Source organism: Nothobranchius furzeri, chromosome 10 (genome assembly GCF_043380555.1).
Source record: "Nothobranchius furzeri strain GRZ-AD chromosome 10, NfurGRZ-RIMD1, whole genome shotgun sequence".
NCBI lineage: Eukaryota > Metazoa > Chordata > Actinopteri > Cyprinodontiformes > Nothobranchiidae > Nothobranchius > Nothobranchius furzeri.
In genome coordinates, this window is record NC_091750.1 from 44,126,234 (window position 1) to 44,135,848 (window position 9,615).

The 9,615-nt window shown below is 44.2% G+C and overlaps 2 protein-coding genes across 5 annotated transcripts in view; both read right to left on the reverse strand.

Annotated features, from left to right (window-relative positions):
* LOC107386332 (protein turtle homolog B) overlaps positions 1 to 4,801 on the reverse strand; it is a 132,410-nt gene extending 127,609 nt beyond the window's left edge. For all 4 annotated transcript variants that reach the window (XM_054730484.2, XM_015960643.3, XM_015960642.3 and 1 more), the window contains exon 1: positions 4,490 to 4,801. In XM_054730484.2, coding sequence (XP_054586459.1) covers positions 4,490 to 4,553 — 64 coding nt within the window. In that variant the 5' untranslated portion in view covers positions 4,554 to 4,801. The remainder of the gene's footprint in view (positions 1 to 4,489) is intronic.
* Positions 4,802 to 7,832: 3,031 nt separating this feature from the next.
* On the reverse strand, positions 7,833 to 9,393 carry LOC107386333 (uncharacterized). Its single transcript, XM_015960645.3, has 4 exons — positions 9,033 to 9,393; positions 8,737 to 8,951; positions 8,497 to 8,563; positions 7,833 to 8,382 (listed from the first exon to the last, which is right to left on the reverse strand). Exons 1-4 carry the CDS (start codon positions 9,192 to 9,194, stop codon positions 8,086 to 8,088), a joined length of 741 nt encoding a protein of 246 aa, XP_015816131.2. The 5' UTR covers positions 9,195 to 9,393; the 3' UTR covers positions 7,833 to 8,085.
* Positions 9,394 to 9,615: the final 222 nt, after the last annotated feature.

Below are 9,615 nucleotides of genomic sequence, written 5' to 3' on the forward strand. Positions count from 1 at the left end.
GAGTTATAATGTTTTCCTCATGTGCAGGTTTTCGTTCATATCAGGTTAACTGGAGACCCTAAATTGCCCCTAGGTATGAGTGATGGGTTATTTGTCTCTGTATGTCCCTGTGACGGACTGGACACCTGTCCAAGGTGTTAACCGGCCTCTTCCCTGAGGAGTCGAGGTGTAAATGAAATGTTTGAGTTTTTATCATTGACTCATTAGGATGGCAGAAGTGATGAAAGGAGCTGGTTTTGAATACACGCCTTCAGCCCAACTCAGACTCCCTCCCCCGCCCTCTCCGCATGCTGACATATGTATTTATCTAGCAACTGTGCAGCACTTATCACACAGCTTAGACGTAATTAGTTCAACTTAGTCCAGGGCACAGTGCCTGTTAGTGGGCATATGTTCAGATCTGGTTAAAGACACACTGCCCCCTGAGGGGATCGGTGCATGTTGACAAGTGAGCCTCTGTTGTGCATGTGTGTGGATGTGAGCCTGCAAAGCACACTGTGAAGTGTAGCCAGAGCTTTCATTAAAACAACCCACAGCAGGCAGCTCTTTTACCTAAGCTGCCCTCTCATGCTGAGAGGAGACACTTAAAACCTAGAAGACAGCATGATCCCCCTAGTGTACGAAGAGGGGAGTGATGGATTGGCAAGAACCTAATTAGGATGGGAGAAATGATTAGAGATAATGAGAGAGGGATAAAACAAAAGATGGAGAAGCAGTCTGACTCGAGTCCAACTATCACAGCTGTGTGCTGGCTGTCTGGACATCACCACGTCCAAGAGTCTTCATCTGTGTGAGTGTAGGTGCACAACGGAGTACAGGGCAGGAACCACCTTGGCATTGCACATTTGCAACAGATAAAACCTACCTACCTGGTTACTCCACATACGTATTTCAGGAGCATTTTTTAACTCAGAAGTACCCCTGAAGGACTTAGTTGTTCGTCCTTTTATCAAAACTTATTTTGAGCCTGAGAGGGTTAAACTCTCTCAGCAAGTCCAACAGCTGTCCTCACTTCCTTTATAAATAAGGGCTTAATACAAAGTCTCCATATAAGAATGAATGCCTTATAAGTCGTACTCTGGGGAAAAAAAAGCTCTGCATCTGTTTCAGCATGGAGAATTCAGCCTGAGGAGAAGAGGTCAAGATTCTCTCATTTCCTGATATTTATACATCTCTCCTCTGATTGGCTAACGGCGATGCAACTCTACCACTGACTCCGTTTGCACTGCAACTTTGATGCTCTATCTCCACAATTAACAAAAGCCTGGAGGAGTTCTGCTGTTTGGTGGAGTTGCTAATGCTAACAGTTAGCTTCTACTAGCCAAGACATTATCTGCTGTTACCTGGACGTGGGGCTGGACAATAAATAGAAAATGTATCATTATCGAAATTTCTGACTCAAACTGAGATGTGTGTGGGTTGGCAACATTCCTGTCCCTTTAAGAAGCTGTACCACCTAGAGTCACATGACAACGTGACTCAACATAATACACGTGACAGCCCCATCTAGTGGACAACTTTTGTTTTCTCGTCCGTTTAGCGTTATCGAGGTGAGCTACTCAATATTCTGCGATATTGGTTTCCGGACGTATCACCCAGCCCTACCCAGTGTTTCCCCTAGGAATTTTTCCAGCTGTGGCAGTGGGGCCCGCCGGTGGGTGTGTGTGTGTGTGGGGGTGGGGGGGGGGGGTGATTATGACACGTCTCTAAATAAAGTAAAATGTTCTAGTGCAGAGTGGAGACAACCCATAGAAGCACTGATTTGATCTCATTTCAGGGAAAAATAGAACAGGTTAGATGCACCTAATAAATAAAATTACTAACAAACTCAGGAATCTGTTTCTTTGCTTCATTGTTCTGGTGCTGAAAATATCACTAATGCGGATCAAAGGAGATACAGATGAATGCACCTCTTATTTATTATTTGGAAACTACATTTACTGCAGCTGGCAAAGGCAGAGATTTTTTCTATTGATACACGGATTTACAGAGTCATTTTAAATTTTAATAGGGGAAGACTGCAGGAGGGAGCGGTAAAATACAGGGGGTCCCCAGCAAAAACAAGAAACTACGAGTCTGATGAAACCCTCTGGTTTTCCATCAGGCAGTCACGGGGCAGCTCCAACGACCCAGTGGCTGTGCTGGGTCAATGTTATCGAGCTCAGTCCGGCTCGGCCGTGAACGAGCCGAGGCGACGTCGTGCTCTGCTTAAGAAGAGGTGTTATTTTCCCGCTTCAGAAGAAGCGTCCAACGTGTTTTTATACCTTCTCCGAGACATGTCACGTCGCTAAGTTGTCAATAGTGCAACGTAGCCTGCTGGAGGTTTTAAGGGTTCAGATGAAAACACCCGACCTCTCAGGCTGCTCACACATCAATCTTAAGTTGTCGCTGTTGCGCTCACGCCGTAATACAGTATTAGATGCGGTTAAAGTCAGACATGAAAAAATAAATAAATTTTACTTGAATAAGTGATGCTTAGCCTGGTGGGGGGAGGAAACCCTGTCAAGATCGTCAACACTTGTTTATCTTAATGCTACTGAAACATTTATACCAAAAAGCATTATATCCACTGCTACCTTTCTAATTTTAAACTCAGTAACTTATGCTGTAACTTCACCTTGCCCTGCCTGCTCCTCCTTGCTGCCCGCCGGCTGTGATCACAAGCGACAACATAGTAGTTCCCGCTGCTTCTTCGGGAAACAGCGCCAACAAAAAAAAAAAAGCTTGGGATCTTGTAGGCGTGGCGGTGGGATTTCAGCCATGGCGGGCCGCCACGGCTACGCCTATGTAAGGGAAATCCTGCTACCTACACGCTAAACCATCAGACTTCCCCGTCATGAGTTATGACGGGGAAGTCATAACTAAGTGTCATAATTAAGTGACAGTGTGACGTAGATTAGGACCAACTCAGTAGCCTGGTGGTATGAGTGTCTGCCCTGGGACTAGGAGATAACAATTTTTAGATTTTTAAGATTGAATTGAACAATTTTTTAAACTTTTAAATAAAGACAATGTCCAGAATGACTCAGAGATCTTGAAGTTTACTGAAAAAAAGCTTAGAACAAGAACATTGAGTCTCCTGTGTCATCTCAAATGTGGACAGAATAATTAGGCCAAGAATCAGTTAACCTTCTCAGGCTCAAAATAAGTTTTGATAAAAGGGCGAACAACTAAGTCATTCAGGGGTACTTCTGAGTTAAAAAATACTCATGAAATGCGTATGTGGAGTAACCAGGTAGGTAGGTTTTAACGCTGCAAATGTGCAACGCCTGCCTCCAGAGAGTTAATGCATAATTTATATAAAGTGTAAACAAAAGTAGTCCAAGACAAACACCCATGACTTAGCCCAGTCCTACATATGTGCTACAAGAGCTACAAGGTCATTAGGACAGCTTTGTCTGGCGCAACCTGGTTAGTGTCGTCTGCCAAGCTCTTTAGACAACTTCCAGGGTTCTGGAAAATGTTCTATGATTGATTGATTGATTGATTGATTGATTCTGTTAGGACCCCCACATGATCATCAAGTTGAGGTTTGACCCCACCAACACAAACATGTTGTATTGTGTTTGTTACATTTGCTGATTTAGATAACAGAACATGAAAATCCAGAACCACCACAGCCACACTTATCAAGTACAGATTTCAGTTTTTCATTGCAACACCGTTTGCTGCCTGAGTAGAAGGTTGATGGTGAAAGCCCAACTGCAGAAATCTGACTTTAATGATGCAGCATCTATGCATCTGATACAGGAAATCAACTTTTCATAAAGCTTCGTCAGCTCACGATCACCATCATGATCATGTTGTAAGGATGAGGCTACAACAGCCAGATCCGTTAAGAGAGCTGGCGTTAGCTGGGTCCTGCTCAGAGAGACATCAGCCCAGTACCTCAGTCAAACACACCTAACTGCTGCTGGAGCAGCTGGAAGTTCTGGAACACATCAGATGGATAAAAGCTCCTGAGTCAGAGGAGAAGTCTCAGCTCCCAGCCTCCGTGTGGAGGTCCGGTCAGCTGCTGGGTCTTCTACCCTCTGATGGTGAAGACTAGAGCAGCTAGGGTGTCGTGTCAATGACACGACACTCCCTCTGGCGGACGAACCCGGGAACTACTTCACTTTTTTCACTTTGGCAGGAACAGGTTAATCTAGTGACAGCATTTAAATGACAACTGCACCGACACCGGTCCGGTTTGGCCTCACATCTCACCAAACAGCCCGCAGCCCACCAGGGTCCCGTAGCGACCAGCTCCCTCTGCTGATCAGAGAGGATGAGGAGACACTCAGATGTTCCTCTATCCTCCCTGAGGAGTTAAAGTCCAGCAGAGCCGGAATTAAATCACACCTCCATTGTTCAGAGTCCAACATTCACCACTCGGCTCCTCTCAGCTGATGGACACACACACGCTTCACGTCCAAGACTGACATATAGAAAGCAGAATGCGCAGAAGGATGAAACTTGGTGGAGGAGAGGAGAGGATGCTTCGACTCACCTTGAGCGGCCGTTCCTCGGGTGCTGAATACACTTGCTATCAAAGTGGCCACATACCAAATCATAGTACTATAACCGACCAGAGTTAAAACACATCGTATCTCAAAGGGCCGCTTTCGGTGCTTCTCTCATCGCCGGGACTGACACACACGGACCGGGATCCTTGTCTTCCTGCAGCCGAGCCCCGAACACTTCAGCACCGGAGATCTCCCACTCTCCTCCCCTCTCCTCTCGCATCCTCAGATGGATCACCTGCGCCAATTGGACGAGAGCAGATGAGGCCGTGAAACCAAGCTCCAGCCTCCGGAGGCGCGTGGTCCTGCCCCAGCTCGGATTCCATTGACGCGCGCAGGAGGGCCGCGGCCGCTGATTGGTTACCAGCGCTGTCCCTTTCGCACGTGCTGAGGTGCGTTCCCGGGAAATATCAGCGCTCGGAAGTTCCGCCTCTCAGTTCTAACGCTCACCCTCGGAACCGGTCACGAAGTGGGGAAAACGGCTGGTACGTCACGCGATCCAGTTGTTTGTGTCATACATGATCAAGAAGCGCAGAAAGAAGACAATTAAAACAGAAATAAACTTTTCTTATATTTTTTTTCATCAGATTTATCCCTAAATAGATTAATACGTTATTTTGTCTTCCACAGACATCACAACCCACTCTGGTTTAGATGAAACACGAGTTCAAGTCTCTGCTACAATATAGTTTCACATTCAGAGTCTAAACCGGATCTGTGAGGAGGAACCTGAACGCAACACTGAGGAGGGTGCCTGCTTGCTTCAAGGTGGGTTGGAGTGTGGAGCTAGAGAGGAGCTGCAGTCTCATCCTGCGCAATAGGAGGAGAGGAGAGGACTCCTCCAGCGGGGACACGCCGGACCCTTCCATCCGTCTTCCTCCAGCAGCTGGAACCCTTCTCAGGTGTGCAGCAAGACCCGCAGCGGCCTGATCATGTTGTAATGATGCTGCAGGGACTCTGATGATGAACATCTTCACCTGCTTTGTGTTCAGATGTTAGAGCAGCTGCAATGGAACAGAAACTCTCCACTCTGTTTTATATTTAATGAAATGACTCGAGCAGGACCAGCCTATTGCTTTAACATGATTACAAGTTTTATGGATTAGAAATATGGAGGTTTTAATTATGATTCATGAAAACATTTTAGTAGAAGCTTAAGTAACAAACATGGCCTCTGAGTTTTTCCATCAGTGTTGGGTTGAATCATTTTTTAATTCAAATCAGAAAAGTAACTGAGAATGAATTAGACCTTTATTAATATAATAAATTATTAATTACATGACTGTTACTGGAAACCAACATTGGAAATCAGTTGGTTTATGCTACGTAATTTAATTCATTATTAAAATGTTGGTGAAAATTTTAAATGCTGCCATTTTAAAAAAGGAAACAAAAATGTTAAGCAAATAATTGAGGAGTACAAATTCTAAATTCTCTCTGTTTCTCTGTTAGTATTAGTAGGGATCATCCATTTGGTTTCTTTATCATTCCTCACTAGGATCTAGGTGAGAGCAGGGGGACACTTTGGACAGCACGATTTGCAGCTGAGACAGAAGCCAGAATCCAGTTAAGAGGTTTTCCATGAGGATATAACAACTAGAAATTTCATGGCGATAACATCAGAAATGACAAAATGGGAGGCAAACGAATGGCCTGACTTCGCCACACCATCACATCCCCGCCCTTTTTCCAAAGTTCCCATAAAGTGACGCCAAGCAACCCCAACTTGTCTTCAGTTACCTGCTACAAGTGTCACGCTGCGAGCGCAGGAGGATTGGACCCAAAGCACAGAACACCACACAACTCGAGGCTGGAGAGGTTGTATAAGTAAAGAATCCCTTTATTTGGATGATAAACTAAAAGGCAAAACTGCAGGACTCTAAGCCAAAATTCTAAAGTTCAAAAAGTCGAAAACAAAAGCTCACTCATGAGCCAGAATCTAGTCACTAGAGAGGGGAGGGGAGGGGAGGGGAGGGGAGGGGAGGGGAGGGAACGCTGACGAAAGACAATGAACCAACAAACACTAGAGACACAGACAGGGTTATATACATGGGGCTGGGAGAGACGAGGAGCAGGTGCGTGGGGAATTGGGCACAGGTGAAACTAATAAGTAAATGAATGATCTGAAGTGGGGAAGGGAACACACACACACACACACTAAAGGAGACTAAAGAACTGAGATCATAAACCTATAGAAAACTACAGTGGAGAGACCAAGAGAACATGAGGAAAACCTGGAGGGAGCTGGAAACAAAACGGGCTGGGGACTACAAGGACACAGAATGGGAGGGGACACTTGGAGGGGGCTGGGGACCAAAGGGACACAGAACAAGACAACAAGTTTGTGGTGATTATATGAAATGGCAAATTTTGGGGAATTTCCCAGTTAAACTTGACCTTTTTGTTTCTGAGGGGGCAGGGCTAGTATGACCTCATCAATCAGCCATTCATTTTTCTTCGGGGACCGATGACGAATGTCCGTAGAAATTTTAGTAACTGTAATTTTTTTCATTGATGAAATCATAGCCATTTATAATTTTTTTACGAGCGCTCGAACTTCAAGGCTTGGCCCTGCCCCTTCAGTAAATATGAAAAGTCAATTTAATTGTCTCATTTCAATTGTCCATCACTTCTGATCAATCGCACACTATTTTTAGATGATCGTGCGAAAAATGACCAAACTCTTCAATCAAATACAGACCCTACAAATGACGACAACGGGGTCAAAATCGCTACTTCAGTCCAAAATGGCTGACTTCCTGTTTGATGTTGACCATGGGTGCATGAGGCTTTTCTGTGCGTATTGGCAAGTTCTACAACCGTACTAAATTTCATCAGTCTACTATAAAAAAAAAAGTTCAAAGCGAAGGGGTATTTTTTATTCACCGGGGGGTGCTGTCGAGCCACTTTTTTTTTTGCAACTTTAAATGGGAAAAAAAACTGCAGGACCGAATTTGATTTTAATTTTTCATGTGTCGATTTAACGTGTACGGGTACCCGACAGAACGTGTCCATGTCGCTTCAGAAAAATGCTGCGTGAAATGTGAAATGCCATTTAGGTTTCTAGTTTAGTAGGCACAGATCCAATGCACTGCCCATTGTAGCAGTGGAAGAAGCCTTTTGCAGATGCAAAGTCATCAATGACATCATCTTATGCTGTGCAACTTCTGAGTTGAGTTTATAGCCAGGCCACTCAAGGGTTCTTGTGCAATTGAGGAACCTCAGTTTGAGAAGCTACTCAGCAGCAGTTTAGCATTGACCCAGCAGATGATTGTTTATTACGGAGACTCCCACATAAATCCTGTTTCCTGAGATCATTTCTTCACTTGATTCAATTCAATTCAATAATACTTTATTAATCCCAGAGGGAAATTAGAGTTTCAGTACACAATTCAGAGATCAGACATACATACATAGGCAAGACACATTGGTGACTGTGGTCATTCGCAACCCTGAATCGCGCTACCTTAATAGAGATCAGAGAGTTACATGAGGACTGGTTCAGGAGGAGGGGGAAAAAATGCACTTCAGAGTTACCCTCCACCGGGAGGGCAGCTTTGCTCTGCAAAAAAAAAAAAACAACTCAGACAGATATGCAACAGACTTCAGACATCACACAGCATAAGTGTCCACTAGGTGGGGTGGTGGGTTTGGGACTATCCACACTTCGGTTTCTGCAGCCACTGCAAGCAGCGCATGTCACCTCAGTCTGAACAGGGGGAGGAGCATTGAGGGTTGGAGGGTTGCAGTGACCCTGGAACGATTCGGCGGCCCTCCCGCAGTCCCGCCCAGGCTGGGATAGGAGACGGAGTTGAGTAGCCATAGCGACGGCACATTCCACACAGTAATCCAAACTTGTGCAGTAACTTCCACAGATGAACTATTTTGGCAAAACCATTTTCACAAAGAAGAAACTTACTTACAAAATGTGCAGTCCAAATTCACACAAAATGAAATTCCAGTGTAAATACCTCAGCTTCCTCTTTTTACTTACTTGTAACTGCAAGAAGTCTTCCTCTCTCACAGCCAAGACTTTCCTTGCATTTTGCTTCCAAACCATTCTACAAATTAGTTTTCAGTGTCACATGCAGCAGTCACATTTGTAAAAAATGTACTGATGTAGTTCAGCAATCCAAAAATGCACACATCATAAGGCAATCAATCCACCATCAATACAATTATTCACATCCTAATGCCCTTAATCCAGTGTGTTGAGTTTCATAAATCTGGTTACCTTTGGCATGTTTTTGCAACAGTCACTCTAGGAGATGGTCTTGCAGACGACGTGGAAGCTCCAGCAGCACTCTGTGGTCGGTGGAAGGAGAAGCGAGTGGGGTTGTAGGATGCAGGCATGCTTGATGACTCCTCCAATGTACTGAAGCGTCCGTCATTACCAGGAAAAATGGCTACATTGCTGTCATCAGTAATATGCAGACTGGTGCAATGAACCTTTGAAATAAGTAAACAGCTATTTAAAAATGTTCTCTGCACAGCAACATCAGTAAAACGCGTTTTAGAATAAAAGGCTACCTGGAAGATTCTGCTTATCTTTTCGGTCGTCATGTCTTCTTCCTTTAGAGTCAGCCGTTTTGTTCCTTTGAACAACACATAACTGTCCATGTTGGTTGGTTTAATTGACAGCTGGACGGTGAATCTGACGAGGACTGAAGCTAATGTTACATTTTCGAACATTAGCAAGAAAAAAAAACTTCCGGGTCACGTAACCCCGAATGACGAAATATTAAAATCAAATTGGGTCCATTGGCCGTTTTTCAATTTCTCATATTGGATCCGAGACTAAAATAGAAAATATGAAAAACACGACTTTTTTTCTTTTTTTAAATCCGTTTGTAAAACAAAAAACAAAAAAATCAAGTTTTCCTTTTTTGATTGTTTGTTTTCAATCGAAAATAGAAAGAACGAATGATACACGGATTATTAAAAGACCAATCAGATTGAGATTTCATATTTATATGGAATATCACATCTTATTGATCATTTAATATGTAGCCAATCCTTAACGCTACAATGCATAAGCACAAATCACAGTCAGGACCCGTCCCCCAACACGTAGGCAGAGGGAGGCTACCTGCTCATTTACTGGGGTAAACCC